Source organism: Ascaphus truei, chromosome 2 (assembly GCF_040206685.1).
Source record: "Ascaphus truei isolate aAscTru1 chromosome 2, aAscTru1.hap1, whole genome shotgun sequence".
Lineage (NCBI taxonomy): Eukaryota > Metazoa > Chordata > Amphibia > Anura > Ascaphidae > Ascaphus > Ascaphus truei.
Window position 1 is genome coordinate 29,269,163 of NC_134484.1, and position 22,513 is coordinate 29,291,675.

Genomic DNA, 22,513 nt, shown 5'->3' on the forward strand with positions numbered 1-22,513 from the left:
TGTAATCTGAAAATTTCCTTAGAAAAAATATCGGCCAAAGTAGCAGAATTAGGGAGGCCCTTGAGGGGTATAAAGTGTGAATGCTTGGAAAATCTATCTACTACAACAAGAATGGTATTCATTCCTTTAGAATTGGGAAGCTTGACAATAAAGTCCATAGAGATGTGTTTCCAAGGTTGCTCCGGAATGGGAAGAGGCATAAGAAGACCAGAAGGTTTGTGATGGGCGGATTTACTCTGGGCACAGACCGGACAAGCTCTGGTGAAATCAAAAATGTCCTTGTTCATCTTAGGCCACCAAATGTTCCGTTTAATAAGATCCGCTGTCCTCTTGAAGCCTGGAAGACCGGCCAATCTGGAAGAATGTCCCCAAAGTAGAATCTTGTGGCGAAAACGTGGAGCTGCGTATACGCGTCCCTCTGGCACCCTAAATCTCCTGGGAATGTGAACCTGGGCTTTATTGATTTCATCCAAAACATTAAAATTATTGGCAGAAATTATGCACTTGGCGGGGAGAATAGATTCAGAGGATTCGTTAGAGTCGTTCTCCGTAGCGAACTGGCGAGAGAGAATGTCTGCTTTGATATTTTTGGTACCGGGAATATAAGAAAAGGTATAGTTGAAACGAGAGAAGAATAGTGACCAACGAGCCTGACGAGATCCTAATTGTCGAGCCCCCTCAATATACAGTACATTTTTGTGATCGGTGAGGATGGCAATAGGCTCCTTGGTGCCTTCGAGAAGATGCCTCCATTCCTGAAGAGCCAATTTAATGGCCAATAGCTCACGATTCCCAACATCATACTTTCTCTCGGCTGACGAGAACTTTCGAGAGAAAAAAAACCACAGGGATGGAGCTTCTCCTGGGGAGAGGATCTCTGAGAGAGTACTGCACCGGCTCCTACATCAGAGGCGTCAACTTCTAACGTGAAGGGAAGCGAAGTATCTGGATGTCGTAGGATGGGTGCAGAGACAAAGGCCTTTTTGAGAAACTCGAAGGCGTCAATTGCTTCAGGAGACCAAGTCGTAGGATCAGCACCCTTCTTAGTCAAGGCGGTGATGGGTAAAGCAATGGTAGAGAAATTACGGATGAACTTCCGCTAATAATTGGCAAAGCCAAGGAAGCGCTGCACGGCCTTGAGAGAATTCGGCAGCGGCCAGTCGAGGACAGACTTCAATTTTTCTGTATCCATAGAAAAACCTTGGTTAGAGATAATATAGCCTAGGAAGGCTGTGGACGTCTGGTGGAACAAACATTTCTCCATTTTAGCGTAGAGGCGATTAGCGCGAAGCCTAGATAGTACCAGTTTGGTATGGCGAATGTGCTCCTCTAAATCCTTAGAGAAAATGAGAATGTTATCCAAATATACGATAACAAATGTTCCCAACACGTCCCGGAAGATATCGTTCATGAACTCTTGGAAAACGGCAGGAGCATTGCATAGCCCGAAGGGCATCACTAAATACTCATAATGTCCAGATCGTGTATTAAACGCGGTTTTCCATTCATCCCCATTGTGGCGGTAGGGAGGGTTTGGCCCGGGGTTAACGGGGTTATCCCCCAAGGGCCCCCCTCTAACGTCGCCAGGGAGACAAGGGGTTAACTGGGCTGAGGCCCAGAAATGTGATTTTACCCTTGTTATAACCTGTAAATGTATTCTTCCCTGTTCCATTGTAATGTCTTGGGCTGATTGCTGGATGAAACTGCCAGTTCAGATGGGACTGTTTTCATTATTTTCATCTTTTACGTAAGTGTCTATATTTTGCCTGTTATTGTATAATCTGTTGTGTTCACCTTTATCAAGGAATAAATTCTATTTATCATATCTAAGTCTCGTCCCAGTTCAAACCCAGGTATATATATATATTTATATATATAGTTTTTGGTGTACAATTACAGCCTGTCGCAAGCTCTCGTGACAGGCTTGTAATTAACTGGTGGCAGCTGGCGGGACCGAACTGGACCTGGATTACAGTATTCTGCGGGGTACTGTGATCCAGTGGGAACTTGATGGTAATTGCAAGTTCCTGGGACTAAAGATATTGAACACACAGTGTACAACATATAACACAAGATATGGCACCTCCTCACTGTTCCCCTACTTGTGAGAAGCATTTCCTCCAGAACCAAAGTGCCGGCCATCCGTCTGACTGGAGCCGGGCACTGAGACCAGAGGAGTGCATCAAGTCGGCGCGGGGAGCAGCAGCCAGCAAGGCTGAGAGAGAGACAGCAATGGGTGAGCATGAAACCCGGCAGGCTGAGCAAAGATCCACAGCTGCAGCTGCTGTAACCATCACACCGCCCGGAGAGCAGGGAAGGGACCCAGCTCCGGGACGGCAGAGACTTGTGGAGGGAGCGGGTGGTCTTGCACCAGGAGAGGTATTGGCCGTTGCGGCGGCCAGTCCATTTTACCCAGAATTGCTGGCCCTGATGTTTGCGCAGGGAGAGATGTCCCCGGCTGAGCGGCTCGAGCAGCTGAAGCTGGCGATGATCCGACCCACTTATCCCCTCCCAGAGCCCGGCGCTCAAGCCTCTCCGCTCTGGACTCCGTTGCCCCTTGCTGGGGTTAGTCCACCGGCGGCGGAGAAGCTCTGGAATGAGCCCGGCGCTCAGGCAACTCCGCTCTGGACTCCGTTGCCCCTTGCTGGGGTTAGTCCACCGGTGGCGGAGAAGCACCGGCAGCTGCTGCGGCACTGCCAACAAATGGGCCACAATAATGCCCAGTGCCCTGACCGTGCGCGGTCAGGCGAAGAAGCCCCTCAGGGCCAACGCTCACGAGCTGCGGAAAAGATGACCCAGTTAGCGGCATCCTCTGATGGCTCCCGCCCAGCCGGGGCGACAACCCTCCTCGGGACGTCTCCTGGAGAACCTGGACGGGCTGCATCAGCAACAGTGGCGGAGAGCAGCGGCCATCCACCTGATCCCGGCGGAGAACCAGCGGCGGCGGCAGAGAAGACGCCGCCACTCCGGCATCCTGCCGGCGGCAGTTTTATTCGGGGGGAGGGACAGGGGTTGCGGGAGGGGGTTATTTTACCAAGTTTGCATGGAGCTAAGTTCCTCCACAAAGACCTGGGACCCTTGTCCTGCACCGTTTTACCTGTACCCAACCCGGGTGCTGTTGCGGCAGCGGCCCGGCGCTGCCCAGCCCAGATGGGGCCGGCGGCGGCCGCTCCAGTCCCCCTGCAATTGGGACCAACGAAGGCGGCGGTCTCTGCGGGGACCAGCAAGGTAAGCCAGACCAAGTCGCAGACTGACTCTGACTTATGTTTCCCTATGACTGTACCCTGTTGTTTCACTCTAGGGGTGACTGGGGGGTGGCAGGAGATAGGGGCACCAGGGGAGGGGAAGGAAGGGCAGCTGGTAGGGCAGTCAGGATTCCCCATTACCCTGGCGGGGCAGCAAGGGGACTCTCAGTTAAGAGCCCCACTGTTGCAGCCTTGCTCTGGGCTGGAGGTATCAGGGGTTGTGGCAAAGTTAGACCACCCCCGGATTACCTGCCAGCCAGGAGCTAAGGTGGGTGCATCTGCACCAGCAACCCTGAGCTCATCCCCGGTAATGGGGAGACAGTGTCAGGGAGATGGCCTCACTCAGGTGTCCCTAGGATCCAGGTTAGGATTAGTTAGGGAGAAACGGAGTGAGGGGAGGCTGCAGGTAGGTAGCCCGCATCAGTTACCAGGGGAGGGGAAGGAAGGGCAGCTTGTAGGGCCGCCAGGCTTCCCCATTACCTGGGCAGAGCAGCAAGGGGACTCTCAGTTAAGAGCCCCACTGTTGCAGCCTTGCTATGGGCTGGAGGTACCAGGGGTTGTGGCACAGTTAGACCACCCCCAGATTACCTGCCAGCCAGGAGCTAAGGTGGGTGCATCTGCACCAGCAACCCTGAGCTCACCTCTGGTAATGGGGGCACAGCTTCAGGGAGAGGGGCTAGCCCCGTTAGCACCCAGCTCTAGGGTAGGATTGCCTGGGAGAGGGTTGGATGGGCCAGTGGGAACCGGGGAGGGAAGGCAGCGAGTGAGCCAGCCAGTTTTCCCCGTTACCCTGGCAAAGCCTCAGGGGGTGTCTCCGATCAGCAACCCCCTGTTGCAGCCTTGCTATGGGCTGGAGGTACCAGGGGTTGTGGCACAGTTAGACCACCCCCAGATTACCTTCCAGCCAAGAGCTAAGGCGGTTGCATCTGGAGAGATGCCCCTGGGCTCATCCCCGGTAATGGGGAGACAGTGTCAGGGAGATGGCCTCACTCAGGTGTCCCTAGGGTCCAGGCTAGGATTAGCTAGGGAGAAGCGGAGTGAGGGGAGGCTGCAGGTAGGTAGCCAGCAGCAGATCTCAGTGAGAGAAGGAGGGCTAGTGGTAGCCAGGGAGGGAAAGCATCAGGTATTGCAGCTAGAGTTTCCCGTTACCCTGGCAGAGCCCCAGGGGGTTTCTCAGATCAGCAACCCCCTGTTGCAGCCTAGCTATGGGCTGGGGGTATCCGGGGCAGTGGCAGGCTTGTGCCACCCCAGGGATACCTGCCAGCCAAGCGCTAAGGCGGTTGCATCTGGAGAGATGCCCCTGAGCTCATCCCTGGTAAGGGGGAGACAAGGTCAGGGAGGTAGGTGCACTCAGGTAGTTCCAGGGTCTGGGTTAGGATTGCCCAGGGAGGAGAGGAGTGCAGGTGGGCTGCAGGGAGGTAAGCAGCAGGCTGAGGTGCTGGGCCTAGGGGAGGCTAGGCAGGGAGGCACCGTGGAGCAGGGGGAGATAGGAGATCAGTGGGGTGTGAGGCAGCTGGCAGAAGCTAGGGATGGGCTAGGTAGGCAGAAGGTCCCTTGTTCTGACTGGCCAGGAGTGACCCCTCTGACAGAAACCCCTGGGTTCCCAAAGGAGAGGCTGTGGGTAGATAGGCAGCCAGGGAGGAGAGTCATGAGTATCGCGGAGCAGCTACAGGGTGTCACAGAGCCAGGGCAGGTAGGGTCCCTACAGAATAGTGACATAGCCCTTTCCCAGACTTGGTTGACAGGAAAGCGACGGTCTGTGCTGGATAGCTGGTCTCCTGCAGATGCAGAGACATGCCAGTCTCTGGGCAGTGTGCAGCCTGGACTGCACCGGGGCCCCTTCACCACGGACTTGGTTCCCAAGGCACTGGGTGGGGGGCAGAGGGAGGCAAAGGAGAATGCCCGGCAGCCAAGGTGGAGCCCTGCTCCCCAAGATCTGGACTTTACCATCCACTGTGTACTGGTCAATGCTGGAGGACAATTTTGCCAGGCCAATCCCTCAGGACGTATTGAGTGCGTCAAGAGCGCCAGTGGTATCCCAGGGCCATGGGGAGGCCGCTGGGGTACCAGGGGCCCTTGAGCAGGGGAGGTGTGGCGGTAGGGAGGGTTTGGCCCGGGGTTAACGGGGTTATCCCCCAAGGGCCCCCCTCTAACGTCGCCAGGGAGACAAGGGGTTAACTGGGCTGAGGCCCAGAAATGTGATTTTACCCTTGTTATAACCTGTAAATGTATTCTTCCCTGTTCCATTGTAATGTCTTGGGCTGATTGCTGGATGAAACTGCCAGTTCAGATGGGACTGTTTTCATTATTTTCATCTTTTACGTAAGTGTCTATATTTTGCCTGTTATTGTATAATCTGTTGTGTTCACCTTTATCAAGGAATAAATTCTATTTATCATATCTAAGTCTCGTCCCAGTTCAAACCCAGGTATATATATATATTTATATATATAGTTTTTGGTGTACAATTACAGCCTGTCGCAAGCTCTCGTGACACCCATCTCTTATACGAATGAGGTTATAAGCCCCTCTTAAATCGAGTTTGGAGAAGATAGAAGCTCCTTGTAGACGGTCGAATAGTTCAGAAATTAGGGGAAGAGGATATCGTTTTTTTACCGTAATTTTGTTGAGTCCGCGAAAGTCGATTACAGGGTCACGAAGAAGAAGCCTGCCCCAGCGGGGGAGGTGGAGTTGCGGATGAATCCTTTCTCCAAATTTTCTTGGATGTAAGACATCATAGCCTCGGTTTCAGGAACGGATAAGGGATACGACTTTGACTTCGGGAGGATGGTTCCTGGAATTAAATCAATAAAGCAATCGTAGGGACGATGGGGAGGCAGTACCTAAGCTTGTACTTTATTGAAAACATCCAGGAATTCGTGATACACTGTCGGCAGAATGGACAGGTTGGAATGGATGGTATCCAAACCAGCGAACACAGCAGCAGGAGGAGTGGTAGACACTGCCTCGGAGGAGGTAGGCCATTGGATAGGCAAGACGTCGGTCTAATCTATGCGCGGATTGTGGAGCTGTAGCCAAGGCAATCCCAGTATAACCTGGACGGTAGGAGAATGGAAGACATCAAAAACTATTACCTCCTTATGACCATCCGCAGTGGTCAATGTGAGTGGGATGGACTCCCAGATGTTGAAGGCTGGTTGAAGCGGACGTCCATCGATAGCTTCAAGACCAATGGGCGCTTTTCTCTTGACCCGAGGGATTTGATTCTCAGAGGCGAAGGTGTGATCCAGGAAGTTACCGCCAGACCCGGAGTCAATGAAAGCTTTTACATCTAATAGAAGGTCAGGGCCCGCCATTGTTACAGGAAGCATGAGTTTCTTTGGGAGATCCTTAGGGAGAGAGGGGCAAGAAGAGATTGTACCCAGTAAAAGCCTCTCTACCTTTACTGGGTGTTCCCGTTTCCCGGCTTCAGGGGACAGTTCTGGAGCCGATGTTCTGGGGAACCACAATAGTAACAGAGTCCCTTCTGACGACGTCGCATTCTCTCCGCAGCCCGTGGTTGTTGGTTACCGATTTGCATCGGCTCAGGAGCGTCCAATGCCAGGAAGGGCGAAGAAGAAGACCTATGAGAGACAGACGGAGGAGGAAGAGAACGGGAACAGTGTCGCTCGTGACGTCGTTCTTGGGTACGTTGATCCATACGTATGCTGAGTGTAATTAGTTGTTCCAGAGAGGACGGCCGGGCGTGAGCTGCGAGATCATATTTTAAAGTATCAGACAGACCATGCCAATATGCTGCGGCAAGTGCCTCATCGTTCCATTGAGTTTCTGCAGCGAGGGTGTGGAACTCTATTGCGTACTTAACAGCAGATCTTCGAGCCTGTGTGATATGGAACAAAGAAAAAGCGGCCGTCTCCCTACGTGCGGGAGTGTCAAACACTTGTTGAAATTCATGCCTAAATTTAAGATAGTCCTGGGTCAACTCAGGTTTGTGCTCCCAGAGGGGAGAAGCCCAAGCGAGGGCGTCGCCAGTGAGTAAGGTGTAAATGTAGGCCACCTTGGTACGGCCGGTAGGAAAAAGAGAGGGAGACATTTCAAATTGAACCTCGCATTGGTTTAGGAATCCACGGCAAGCGAGAGTGTCCCCATCATACCGGTTGGGAGGTGGTATACGTGGCCCTGAGTTACCGTAGGTCACTGAGACAGGAGGTGATGGGGCAGCTGGGGTTTCCTGGAGAGACAGATTAGCAAGTTGTTGCGAGACAGTGGTCAGTTGGCTACTGACAAATTGTAACTGTTCCAAGGAAACACCTTGGCCCACCTCAGGGGGGTCTGCATTTATTGGGCTCTGCATAATGTAACGCCTGTATGCCCGCAGACCTGGCCAGTCCCCAGTACTGAGGTGGGTAAGGTTATAACACGCACCCACAGCAGTGAGGGCATGCCCGGAGTGTGGTAATGCGTTGCCTGGCCTGTTGAGAAAGGGTTAACGTATACTTGCAATGTCCAGGATGCCAGCGTTTGGATGGTAATGTCCGTGTGCCAGAGTTCAGGGGTAATAGAGAGCAGCGTGGTGATGTCCGTAAGCCAGTGTTAAAGGATTGGAGAAGGCAGCGTAGTCGTATCCGAATGCAGGGTTCAAGGGCAGGAGAAAGCAGGGTAGTCCAATTCAAAGCAGAGTTCAAGCCAGGGAGATCCAAAGGTAAGCAGGGACAGGAACCAGCGCTGAAAGAGACAGGAGAGCCAAGCATAGAGACTGCACACACAGGGGTCACAAGAAGCTATGTAGAGCAATGAGCTAGAGGACAGACGGACTATAAAGGAGGGAGCACCAATGGGAGAGGAAGGAGGAGCAGAGGGTTGAGTGAGAGGTTGCAGGGATAGGTCAGAAAGAGCAAGGGAGGAGACAGGTAAATCACACAGGGATATGGCTTGTACGCTATGGGAGGCGGAGCCAGAGCTCTGGGAAGGCCTATATCTGGAGCGTGTGTGCGCGCCCTCTGTAAGGGTTGGATGCGCGCACACATTGTGTGCCAGGGAGCGTGAGGAGCATCGCGCCGTGGGACGCTCGCCAAGGAAGGCGAGAGAGTAGGAGAAGTGGCAGAAGGAGGTAATGTGGCAGGTGGGGGAACAGAGAGACGCCGCAAGCTGTGAGTGCCGCGGAGGGGATCGGGTGTTTGGAGATGTGTGCGCACCTTGCGGGGAACGTGCGTGACAGCTGGATGCACATCTGGGTATTCTGCAGAGGAACGGGTGTGGGAAGAAGGGACAGATGGACGAGGAAGCGAGGGGGGAAGGTCAGAGGCAGAGGGAGCAGGGGGGACGGGGACACATTGGGAAGCACGAATCCCCTGAACCGTCACAGCAAGGTACCTCCAATGAGTTAATATTAACCCTTTACTCAATTGCCATCACATTTATACATGTACACTAATGGCGCTATATAAATAAAGACATACATACGCTTCCACCACCCGAGATATGCAAATAAACTATGTAATATTAATAATTGCTATGGTGCCAGGTCCCTGTTTATTATAGAAAACAAACTATGCACTTTAACACACAAACATCCGTTGTACAAAATGTGTCCGAAAATGTAAATACGCTCTCCAGAGCATGCAATAGTTCATTCAGAGCCAAAAGCTTTACTTTTTAAATGTTTTGACATATATAAAAATACAGTACTTAGATTACAGAAAAAAGGATTACAAGAACATACAATTACAATAAATGCAGATCATTTTCTCAAAATAAAAAGGATATAACATAAAAGAAAATCCTATATATTACCAGTTGTCATATATTTTCTCCCAGAGAGCTCACTGGTACAGAACATGAGATATCACGTGTTTGGTCCAAACACACCTCTGTTGAAATCTGATTTTTCTAATACATTGCTATTACTTAAATACATTATTTCTCCTTTTTGAAACAATAGAAGCCCATTCCCATCGTAAATCAGCTGTGAGATTGACAGTTTTATGACAGAGTAAGATAAAAACCTTTACAAACCGGCGTTTTAAACTTTGCCTCAGTAGATACGCACTCATAATTTTCCTTAACTAATACACAAACGTGAGTCACATCAATGCATTCAGTCATTCATGGAGGACGCAACATGACTAAGCATAACTGTCTTACCCCTAAACCTGAGTGACAAATTAATATCTGTCCCCCAGTACCTGTGAGACCGCTCATATGTGGTCTTAATACATTCGTCTCTTTGCCACGAAGGCAAATATCAAAATGATTTACGTCAGCGTCGCTGTCAAGCCCCTGGTTCCATGTTTCACATCTTTGGGATGGTATAGGATAGCAACAACTTATTTCCAGTTCTGTCAAAACATATGTTCTTATTTCTAGATTCTAACAGTTTTTAATACTAGGCTTGCATAAGGTGTTACCAGGCCATAAACCATTGCTTTGTATTTTTAGCACCCAACTTCAATTAAGTCCCTTTGAAGCTCCCACAGATTCATGACAAGTCATAAACCCCAAAGATTGCATTTTTAACCCAACAGATTGCACCATTAACCTCTAAAGCACCAGATGGATTAAAATACATAATATCTCATGATATTATCATGATGACCCATTAAAAGGGAAAAATGTATAGTATGGAAGTTTGTAGACGATACCCAGATCATGAACTGTCAGTCTCAAAGAAAACCTTACATTCTTTAAATATCCCCTGAGCATCACAGAGAGAGGTGACAAACCACTTGGGTTTAGGGCTTTATTAAATATGCAGATATCATGGGCCTGACAGCAATTTGCAAGTGTAGCACCCTTATCCACCCCCCACCTCCCCCCTCCCCTAAGTGAGATCTGCTCTTCTGGGATAAGTGCCACATGTTACCGGTGTGGTGGTGCATACCTGTTGGCTCACAGCAGACTCAGTGCTCCGCAGATGGTATAGGGAGGTTCAACAGGACAGGTTCTTAGCTCAGATCTTCCAGTGCAGCACCTCCATCTTCCAGGGCTCCTGCCAGGGATAGGAGTTCTCCCCACAAGCCCTCCTCCATAAACACACATAGGCATATGCTGGTACAACCAGTGTTTATTAAGATGTTCACAGCCATTCCATTCTCCTCTTTCCCTGGATTAGACCCAAGGGGCTTGAGGCCCCAAGAGCCCATCCTTAACCCCCTTACCCCCTGATGGGCAAGGAGGAATAGCTCCCACTCCAGAGGGGACAGAACACAACCATTTAGTGGAAGCCATATTTTATACCTGGTGAGGGGCTTGTAACCCTGCCACATAACAGGGCAGGTCCAGGTACTGACAGGCATCACACCACTGACATGTGATCCTGTCAGTACCCTCCCTGGCATGACATTCCAACTGCAGTTAGGCCTGCATGTGGATATGGTAACATTGTACACTATCCAGTCTGGAACTCACATGCTAGGCCTCTGTGCAGGAGTTGAACCCCAACACTGTCTGTTTCTATCAAGACTTATAATGTTAGGGCCAAGGGGAAGGGTATAGCCAGAGGCACTAGGCTACACAAGTATAATGAATAGATATTTGTAACCATTGCGATTAGACTAATCAAATGATGCCAAATATTTAATAATTAAGAGGTGCCAAAGACAGATATTTGTTTCTCCTTCAAAAATAGACGTTATGTCGTCATATTTTATGTTAAGTACACAGACGCAACAGTGAAGGTGGAGTGTGTCTAAGTATTATAGAAACAAAGTTATGAAGTTTTTTATGTATTGAGGCCCAGGTTTAAACGTCACAAGACAGGTTTTTTTCTTAAGTCGTAAACCTGTCTGCCGAGCTGATTGATGAAAGATCTGGGCTTATGTCCTCAATTAAGGGGACTTCGTACATAAGTCTTACCAAGGAGTTATGAAGTCGGAATTCAACAGAGGTGTGTTTTGAGATCACACCTGTGAATTCTCATCTTTTCTATGCCAGTGACCTCTCTGGTAAGAACCTATGACATGTGCTAACGTATGTTATAGGGATTTCTGCTTACTTTTATCCTGTTATTTTAAGAAACTCTGCATTTATTATAACTATCCTCTTGTATTAATCTTTTTCTGTAATCAAAGCACTGTATTTTTGCAAATTAAAGTTCAACTTTAATAAGTAATACTTTGGGCTCTGATTGAACCATTGTACGCTTTGTAGAGATTATTTACATTTTCGGACACAACAGATTTTTGTGTGCATAATTTTTCTTAATTATCAGTGACCGTTAGACTTTGCAATTTAAATTTGGTATTTATTTTGGTGGTGGAAGGGTATTAACGGTAGATATTGTAACAGTAAGGATAAATATGAACTCATTTAAAGTACTTTGCGAAGGAGAAAGGCGAGGCAGCGAGTTGGCCGTGTGTATTAACCCTGGTTGTATATGTCACATGCTCACATGTGTGCTGTTCATGACAGATGATATATTGGGACGGATTGAGGGGTGATAATAGTCATTGGAGGGTCCATGAGTGGAGAAAAGTGACTCGGCTAGATAGCTGTGTGTCCCATATAACCCTTGTCTCATATACAGGTCACTTGCCCACAGGTGTGCCATACGTGACAATGGAGCTGAACGCTTCTCCAGCTCTGGTAAACTGCTTCACATTGTATGGTGCCTAAGCGAGGTAATAATGTTAGCAGAATCCCGTGAATTAAAGTTGCTGAAGAAGAATGACATATATGTAAATAGAAACTAAAGAATGGGATTTTGCTGAAAAGATTTGGCAACAAGTAGAAACTAACCAGACCTCAGCTATCATGTTTGTGTTAAGGTTGTCTTTTTTGGCACTGCTCCTTTAAAGACCCTATGCAATTGCTGTCTAACTGCAGTGATGTAACACATGCTCCCTGGTGATATAGTCTGTATTGCCTGTGAATAGAATGTAACCTACAAGCTATGTGATCTGTGACTCTCCATCAAATAAATCAGAGTGAAGGATTGCTTTATAGCTCAGACTACAGGATGTTTCATGAGCAATCCTGGTTACTAATGCACCCTGCAAACACTTCTGTAGATAAGGATGAGAGGCAGCATTACAAGAAGATCATGAAAACAAGTATAAGAACTTTTATATATGAAAGGTTGATTTATTAATAAAGCACAGCGTTATTTGTTCCTAAAACATACTGGTAAATGGTAATGGAAGATTTAAATCAACAATGTGTCTAAATATTAGAATAGAGCAGTTTTTCTTTCTTTTTCACCACTGCTCTTTGCTCACAGGGTTAGAATGGCTGGGTTATTATGGTTTGTTCATGAGGAATCAATATTGCCGTGTAACGTACAGGTGTAATAAAAATGAAAGACCATGACAGACAGAAAATACAATAGCGCATTCATTGTCACATAGGGCAGGTAAAGAAGATGCTGCACATAAGAGCTTGTAATTTACAACGTGCTTTTTGGAGGGTGACAGAATTGGATAATTTGCAGAAAAAGAGCAGTATTCATTTTCTTGGGATTAACTTTTGTAGTATTGACCACCTGACTGAAGTCATCATGAGATTGTAATGTAGTCTTAGACTTCCAAGCATATATTTTTCATAGAAATGCCGGACTGCTGAGTGCGAGAATACATTGGAAACAGAGTTGGAAAACAAGGACTGGGTTAAAATCTCATCATAACAAGGACATAGGTTTTCAATGCTATATTTGCTTGTTAAATCTTTTGTATTTTTAATAGTGCCCCGAGCAGATAGATCTTATTTGGCACATTAACTTCTCCAGAGGGCTCTTTACTTGACAATAGTCCTAGTTTCCAGTTCTACTGTGTGGTTGGTGTCCTGAAAACCAGCTGGCCCAATACTGATTGGAACATTCAAAATGATTTCACAGATGTAGTTAAACAGAACAGACGAAAACTACTGACCACGCTGTCAATCACAATCTTACTACACTAGGTACAGCAGGCGTACATATTGTAGCCCATTATACGTGTTGTTGTGGAGGGACTTTCTGTTTGCCTCAAGCGAATGTATGCCTGTTTCCATACTTAGCTGAAGATCTAATTGGGAGAATTATTCTCATGAATTACTAATGTATAAATCATAATTCTCTGTCAGACTTCTGATATAAAGCAATAAATAAACTTATTGCCTTTCAATCTTGTACTTTACTGTTGCAATTTATTATTTATGATGAAACAGGCTACAGTACATTGCAAGTCCCATTCCCCACTGAGAAACTGCTTTATTGAACAAGTTACAGCAACATAAGTTGCATTTTGGAGGCAGATTTAATCACAGGAAATGTGAAGGTTCAAACTGCAGCTGATACGATCTGGCTTGCATTACGTTTGTTAAATTAAAAAAAAATAAATGGTAGTATAGTGGCTTTTTAATGCCTTTTTAGCCAGCCTGTGAAATAGACAGTAACAAATGATCTACATGGAACATGGCACATAATACATTAATCTCTTGGTTCAGGTTAATGTTAAAGAAGTCAAGTGCTTGCTCTTAATGTTACAACGCTTCTCGATCAATGACAGTGATGGAAAAGATACAGCAGGTTTTTAATTGCCAAACACTGTACAAAGTTTTGATTATTACAAATGACCCTTTCCGACATGCAATTGTATAGGGTTACATTTGGGGGCACTGTTGAGGTCTAAAATCGGAGAAGCACGTAGGCTTTGCAGCAGAAGGATCTTTCATATTCCAAACTGAGAGGTGCCTGTAAACCACTGTATCAGGGCCATAGTTTGCGGAATTATGGGTAGTGTACCTGAAAGCTCTTGGGTACCAATGGACCAGAACCCCCTCAAGGGGAAACTAACACATGAATATCCACTAGAAAGTGTTTAACAGTATGTGCAGGTAGCGCCCCAGGGTGGGTTGTCAAAACTCGAAGGGCCAGAACCTCCGTTAAAGGAGCTGCGCAATAATACTATAGCGGTTCCCACCGAAACGGGAGAACCGCGTGATAAGCTTTGCAAGATGCAAGCTATTCTTTGCAAGATTTGTGCAGGGCTTGGTGCAAAAGCTGAAGCTGTGCCCTGAAATGTGCTTGGCTTGACGTGATAGCTGAAGCCGCGCCCACCTTTTAGTGCCTGGACTTCTGGATCCACCAGGGGGAGGAGGCACTGAACTTACTGATTGTGTGACACCACTAGGGGCGCAGCCTGACATAAGCTACCGCACCATCAGATGCACGTGGTGACTCAACGGAGACAGAGCTATTTGAAACTGCTCCCTGCTACTATTGTGTTATGGCCGAGAAAGCTGCTCCCCTGTATACACTACCAGGAGGGATCCTGTTGGTGCAGATCAATGGGGAGGACTTTCTACAGTGTGTATGCACACAATGTGATTATCCAGGCGGGGAACAATCAGTGAAGTCCCGCTGCAAGAGGTGTGGAACGCCTCATCTGTAGCTGGTACTGCCGCCACCACCCGTGCCTACCCATATTGACGTGCAGGTCTTCTACGATTTAATTTGCGGCCTGCAGAAACTCATGGAGACTGCCTCTCCCCGAGAAGAGCAGGGCTGCCTGTTGGCTCTCTACGATATGTGCCACGCGGACCGGCGGTGCATTACTAAGGGCCACAGTCGTGTCTATATGGTCTGGATTGAGGAATTGGTTGTGGGTTCCCTAGAAGCGGCTTCTGAGGAGGAACAGTGCGGTCCCAATCCTGTGAGTGACTGTGTGCGAAATACCCAGTGAGATGCTGTGGGAGAATGAACCTTTTTCACCCTCCTTAGCAGGGCAAGCATGGGCTCACTACCTGCGAGGTACTACCGGCTCCATACAGATGACCCCAAGGTCCATTGCTACTAACGTTCCGCCTGAAAAGCCATTACATGAAAATGCGGTGATGAGCGTGGCGTCCTGTCGGAAGCTACTCACCAAGGTATCCAATGCTGTGCTGGTGGAGATCGAGGCTGGAGGCTCCATCGCGGTACTCCTGCTGGAGTGTCAACACATCATACTTGGAGTGGTGAGGACGGCCGTCCGGTGCGAATGGGAACTTCGCCAACCATCCGTGATGTCATCGGAGATAACCCAACCTGAGCAGAGGATGTCTGTGGTTCCAGCAGATCTTCGTAAGGTGTCGGAGGTGCCTGCTCCCGGACAGGAGGCCCACGAGACGACATCAGCCCAGCAGAGCTGTGAGGATACATCCGATCCACTGGTTCCGGTGATAACCACAGCCCTGCTGAACGACGAGGGTGCTTCGGCTCAGCTGGTTGCCGCAGAGATGTCCATCTTGGAGGTTCCGGCCATACTTATTTTCCAGTCCATGCTGTCACCCTTCCGGTGCAACTGGAAGTTGTCATCCCGACTTCAGCCACCGGGAATGGATACGGAAGTCATGACCTCCGCTCCAGTGAGTAAGGCCGAGGCCGATCATTTTCTTCAGCAGTGCCGTGCCCGAGGAAAGGCCAGAGACCACAAGGCTGCTAAAGACCATGACCACCACAAGGTACTTGCGGTGATGGGACGAGGTAGGTGCCAGACGCCTAAGACATTGGGACAGAATGCTCATATTAAGTCATCCCCAAGCGTTACCCAGGACACTGACCATTTACCTAAACCTTCCTAGGACAATGCGGAGTGGGAGGGATTTGATGATGTGCCTAGGGGTGGGATGTCAGATTACACTGTCTTCACGGGAAGGATCCTGTAAATCCGGTATTCCCAGACCACCATCTACTGTGGGTTCAATGCGGGATAAATGTATTGAAATACCTAGCTCTATTGTGAAGAAGGTAGTACCATGGTGGGATGCAATGTTTCCAAGTTATTTTTCCCTGTTCTCCAATTTAATGGATGGTCTATAAATTGGATGTCTCAGCGGGGTCATGAGAGTTCCACCAGGGGGAGCATGTAGCGGGCAGTGTTAGGGTTACGTCTATGCCCTGCTGCAGCAAACCGCTCCCTAGAGTGACGGGGGGAGGGGGTGCCTAAGGCCTAGGTACTGGCCACATAAGGGCTAAGACTTGGGACCCTCCCCTGGTAACAAAGAAGAACAATTTCAGTGTTCTCTGTCTCTCTCACTCCTCTCTGAGAGAGGTGTGTTCTGTCCCCTCCTGTCACAGGGAGTGGGATGTATCTTGTGCTGGACCAGGGCCCTGGCCTTCCCTCCCATAGGGGAGTGGAAGCAACTACCCCATACTCCACCAGGGAGTGTGAGAGATAAAGAAAAGACTCCTGGGGCCTCAAGCTCCTGGGTTGACTCCAGGGACACACAGAAGAAGTTGCCGTGTATGTCAAGATGCTGTTGATGTATGCTGTGATGGCAGAATAAAGACCACTGTTATGTTTTACTCCTGCCTGAGGCTGCAGTCTTTCAGGGGGAGGGAAAGAGGTTATCCTACAGGGACTGCACCTATTTCTGATAGGCCCTGTTGGAATGGAGGCGCTGCACTGAAGATAAGAGCTACTTATCCGAAAGCCTGTCCTGTCTATCCCCACTAACACCAGCGGACACTCAGAATCCTGTAAGCCTAACAGGTGAGCAACACTACACCGGTAACCAGAACCAAATCTCCCTTCGGGTGGGTGAAAAGGGGTTACATACACAAAAAGTATGAAGAGTAATTTTTACTACTGAATCTGAGGATTTTACACTTGTGAGCAAGGACTGCTTACTGGAAGGGTAGTGAATCCATAGATCAGCTTCTCAGCAGAGCTGTTAGAAGTTAATACACTACAGTAATTCAAATGTGCTTGTGATAGACAGAGGCAAATGATAAATACTGGGAAAACGCTATATTTTATACTGCGTTGTTGTATGAGTGAGTAAACCTAATTCCTTCACAACATTCATAACACAGAATGAAACACTGGGAAAACAAACTTTGACACGCCATCGATTTTGGATATTTTGTAATTAAGTTGTCTTGGTATTCTCAAACTTCAGTTAAAAAGGGTAATGCTTGGCCAATTTAATTCTCACACTATTGTATACTATTATACGAGCCTATAAATAAGCTTTGTTGCCACTGACACTGTAGGCAACGACAACAAAGTTATTATTTATTTGTAGAGCACTTTCCCCCACCCCCTGGGAGATAAGGCGACTACTGTGTGTTTGTTACCTGTGGCTCACAGGAGGCCTGAACCTCAGCCGCTGGGGGCCTGGGCTGTACCTGATTTGATATATGACAGCGCCTCCACAATGCGCAGGATCCTAACTAAGTGGGATAACCCTGGGCAGGATATACATGAGTAATACACACCAATATGGTAAAACACTAACTCTTTACTATACGCATATAACCCGGCATAAACAGAACAACACTTAGAGCGTAGACTTACTAACAAGGCTAATGAGGTACAACTACCCACCAAGCCTCGCACAGCCGTAACCCACCACCATGTTCCCATCACCGTGTCCTTAGAGTCCCGCACCCATCCCCATGTGTGAGACCGCACTGCCCCTTTGACTAAATGTACGGTTGGTGCACTTGGTGTATTTAGGTACCTGCCAGGTGCTCCAGCACCCGGGCGTGCCGGCTGATGATCGAAAGGATCCGCTGATCCAGCGATGGAATCTGCCTCCTTGATGAGTCCGCCTCCACGTCGGGTGGTATCTGGCTGGAGTGTCCCACACGAAGATAGTCTCTATGTCAGTCGAGGGTGGTCTGGTCTCAGACCCCAGGTTGCAACTGCTGCACAGCGTTACTTGTGTCCCAGTCACTATATCAGCTAATGGGGCAGTGTCCCTGTCTAAGGGCCTATCTCTATAGCAGCCACAAACTATACAGGGGAGTCGGGGCCTAAGGGGGTCTCTGGCCTAGTGCAGGGGCCACTGGCACACTGCACAAGCACACCCTACCCTTCTGCTGTCCCAGCTCCGACTAGCGTGGTCTCTGGCACGCCAAATGTATCTTTTCCCTGGTGCAGGGAATGCTGCAGCCCTATTGGCTCTGCATGGGCACCTGACTGCCTTCCCCTGTGCATGCTGGGGGCTGTAGTCCCCGCGTAGCCTATCCTGCTAATGACTGCAGCTCTCTCTCTGCGCATGTGCGACCAATCTCAACATGACCCTGCTATATATTTATAAAATGTTTTACCAGGAAGTAATACATTGCGAGTTACCTCTCATTTTCAAGTATGTCCTGGGCATAGAGTTATGATCACAAATAAATGGTTACATAAGTGAACAGGGTATACATTATATACAAGACTTAGCATGCACAGTAAGAGATAATATGTGATAGGCGTATGTAACAGTTACAGAGCAGCATAAAATGTGAGACAGCTTTAGTTTTGAAAGAACTTAGACTGGTAGCGACTATGTTCAGAAAGGCGGCTATTGTCTGTCACGACGATCAAGCATGGTCTTGAAGTGAAACAACAATATAAATACTGAATATGACTTAATTTCTTGCTTTATTATTATTATGTCTTTAAAAGATAGCGACCTTTCTCTTTTACTTGGATATGTGTTGCTCAAGAGCACAAAAAATTGCTTTTCATCTGTGTTCACGTCCAGCTTTTTTCATTTTTTCGCTGTGCACCTCCATCCTTTGAATTTCGCCAGTCCAAGAGAAGGCCCAATGCTATATTGAATTAGTGCTACAGATAGTACTTTGGAGAATTTGTGTCCTGACATCCAAAGAAAAGTTCCAAACATTTAGCGATCTGCAAGAAACCCCCTCAAATTGTTGACTCTGTGGGGAAACATTTTCAAGTTTCTGCAAAACAAAGTCATCAAAGGAAGTACCAGTCGCCAAACAAGACTGGTCTTTTTATTCTACAATTTTTGTTACCAAGAAAAGAATGGGCTTTTACAGCCGGCCGCTGGCTTTGAAATACCTCAAGGGGCATGTTAACTAACAAAAAAGAAAATCAATCAGTTTAGTTGTACTGTAAGTTTCAGAGGAAGTGGACTTCTTAACATCAATAGACTTTCAAATTGTATATCTGCATGTAAAATAGCCCACCCAACCTTCCTTTTGACAACGTTCAGCGGTGGCCTGGTCTTTAATGGTATGCTTGGGACACCTGTGTTAATGGGTTGGATAAAACCCTTTCTCTGCTGCAGTCACAAGAAATGTTAGATGTATCTCGGATGTTTTGTTCTTGATCATCACTTACCGTTTCAAGCATTTCTTTTTGGCTTGTTTAACAAAATGTTAATTTCCCTTTAATTTGGCAGATCCTGGCAGTTAAAAAAAAAAATATATATTTATATTCTCCATTTTAAATGTGGTTATAGCCTCATAACTTCTTGTTGTGTTCTGTGTAGAGCGGTGCTTAGTAAAAAGGAAAAGAGGAAGACCCAAGGGTTCCACAAAGAAGTCTTATGTGGAAGAGGAACCAGCCGGAAATGGCAGCAATGGGCGTACAGGGAGCCAGCAGGAGGAGGAGGAAGTACAACCTATGCCAGACCCTGTTCCTGAGAACTTGGAATGCCGAAAATGCAGCCGAAAATTTTGTAACGTCCGACAGCTTAAAAAACACATCTGCATTATTGTGTTTAATGACGATGAAGATAATATTCAAGGTAAGTCAGGAACAATTTTTTTTTTTAAAAAGTCATATTTCTTAACTATATCAACAAAAGGTTCTGCTGTTTTTTTAATTTCGGTGTAACTTTTCTTTTACCTCTTGTTGTTCTGAGGCACGAGGCTACAGACATCCTGATGATGTGTATATTAGTTTATAGGAACTGTGTTCCTATATAGCTGAAATATTTATTTAATTAATTATAGGTTTCTGTTTTTTTGTCCCTAAAATTGTCAGTGCCACTGGTTCAACTTGGCCCTGTGAGTGTCTGTACCTTGAATAAGTTAAAATATGTAAAAAAATTTTTTTTTAATAGGATTGAAGGAGGGGTCGCTGGAGCTGATTTGCGTTGATTTCAGCTCCAGGGATCATCTGCTTCCCGAGAAACATACCTCCGCATGATGTGTCGGTAGAAGCTGAGTCTGGGCTTCGTGGGGATATCCAAATGTCAGCTTATATGTCCTGCGGGTCAATAGAAAGCCGTGACGTAATCTCTTGCGGCTTTCGATTGGCCCCGCCTGATAAACAGCACCGAGATATGGGTACGCCCTTCCCAGGTAAGTGTCTCTGAAAGCACAGGGTCCCCGAAACGGAAATTAATGTAGTTCAGCTCCAGAGACCACCTGCTTCAATCCTAAACAAAAAAAACCATACAGCTTGAACTGCTGCTTTAAGGATACATTTCACCTCTTTTGATGTGCTGTGTTGTGTGGATAGAGGGACCGCGTGTATATTAGATTCAGCACTGACACAGCTATTCACCATGTCCATGGGAATTATTTTGGTTAGTATTAATGTAAAAATATTGCAGATATTGATCAAAATATTTGAAAATAAACACAGAATTGTTTTGATTTACTTATAATTTGTGATAATGAATTATATGGATAGAACAATCTTGAAAGTAGCAGCCGTCTGCGATGATCAACATTGTTCTTGCATTTTTTTTAAATGTAATTTATTTTAAGAGATCTCTTCTTGCCCTTTCAAACGCAGCTTTAATTTTATTTAAATCTAAAGTGTTTGAAATATTAGGGTTCCGGGAGGTTGAAATCAAGATCTCCCTGGGCCCATTACAGTCTAATGATTACCATGTTAACATTTGAAGCTAGAAACAATGATTTTCTTTCTTCTAAAGGGCCTAGATGCTGACACAAGAATTTGACTCGTATATGTATAGGCTTTTTTTTGGGGGGGGGGGGGGGGGGAGGAGGGGAGAGCTGCTTTAAAGAATTTGTCTCCTAAACATTTTTATCAACACTGCAACCTATGTACTGGTAATAACATACCGAAGTTATTTACGGTTCCTTTCCAATTCTTATTGCAATTAAAAAAAAACGTTTGTTTTAAAGTTGTCCAGTGTGAGCAGTACCACGTCCACATTTTTCCCATGTCTGAATAAATTTGACCCCACCTAAATATTAGGTCTACATTTCATCGTTTTGTGGTATTTTATTATTTCCAAATACTTACAGCACGTAAAGGTAATCATTATAATAACACTCTGTTTAGGCAATGATTTTGAATCTGAATACATCATACCAGATGACGAAATGGAAAGGGGAAAAAAACCAAAGAGGTCACGCATCCAGAAAACAGAAAAAGCTTTGCAAGCAAAAGAGGTGGAGAAGACTTTGGGAGTTAAGAACCCAATTATTAGTGTTGTTTTGACTGCACATGAAGCTATTCCAGGTATGTCCGGTACAAGTTCTTTCTGTTCTATACATCGTCATTATAAAATTACAGTAAATGTACTGGGTAGACATGAAGTGTGTTAAAAGTTGGGCAACGCAGATTTTTGGGCAGAGGTATGTAAGTCCAGTCCTCAAGGGCCACCAACAGGTCAGGTTTTTAGGCTACCCCTGCTTCAGCACAGGTGGCTCAGTCGAAGCAGGTTTGTGAGCTGGTCAATGGGTTTATGTAAGTATGTGAGGTACAGATGAGAGATTACCTATCATCATATCTTTCAATGGGGAACTATATAACAGGGGTTCCAAACACAGTGGTGATTGAGCTACAGTACTATACCTTTGCTCAAGCAGGGATATCCTTAAAATATTTCCTGTTGGTGGCTCTTGAGTATGGCGTTTGGCCACCCCTGCAATATACACTGGCTCTACCCACTCCTGACACCACATTGAAGTCCAAGTTTCAAAGGGAGCGTAATTATCCGGATTACTCCAAAAGGAAAGAGACAAATATAGTGTACTATTTTCGTACATTCTTGGTAGATATAAAATCTTGGCTCTTACGAAATGCCTACTTACAGTGTAGTCAAGTAATATGTGCGGAGAAAGATAGTATCCGGATGACTGGATCGGGATGTACTGTTGGTAGCAAATCTCAGGGAAACAGGAAAAAGGAAAAGACCGATTGTGCAGACCAATATACATTTTTGGAACAAGGAAAAACCCGGGCGCTCCCTGATGAAATTCTAGAACAGGGGAAATGTAGCAATGAATATTACAACCTTATAAACAAAGGTCCCCTCTGGTTCGTCTTCTTGTCCTATGGCTCTGACCCCAATAGGATCCTTATCCAGGATCCTTATTTGTACAGGGATATAGAGAGAAAAAGGGGGAGCACAGGTTGAAGAATTTGGGATATGTATAGTGTCTTATTAGATATTTGTGGGTGTGCTTGAAAGATATATAAAATGACTTACACGGCCTTGTGTAAATGCTCTCACAGCAAGGTTTACTTGTCTTTATGTTCTCTTGATTGGTTTCCTTCTTCTTTTCAGGGCTTGGTTTTCTTCCTGGATTTCTTCGACAGTCCTCGGCTTACAGTGAGGATTTCTCCCTCGGAGTGAACAGATTTAAAGACAGTTGTTTAGAGGGGAATACAGACAGTATT

General features: G+C 46.7%; 1 protein-coding gene across 3 annotated transcripts in view; it reads left to right on the forward strand.

Moving 5' to 3' along the window:
- ZFAT (zinc finger and AT-hook domain containing) overlaps window positions 1-22,513 on the forward strand; it is a 295,248-nt gene that overhangs the window by 60,055 nt on the left and 212,680 nt on the right. For all 3 annotated transcript variants that reach the window (XM_075581826.1, XM_075581827.1, XM_075581828.1), the window contains 2 exons: window positions 19,398-19,655; window positions 21,170-21,349. In XM_075581826.1, the coding sequence (XP_075437941.1) occupies window positions 19,398-19,655; window positions 21,170-21,349 (438 nt within the window). The remainder of the gene's footprint in view (window positions 1-19,397; window positions 19,656-21,169; window positions 21,350-22,513) is intronic.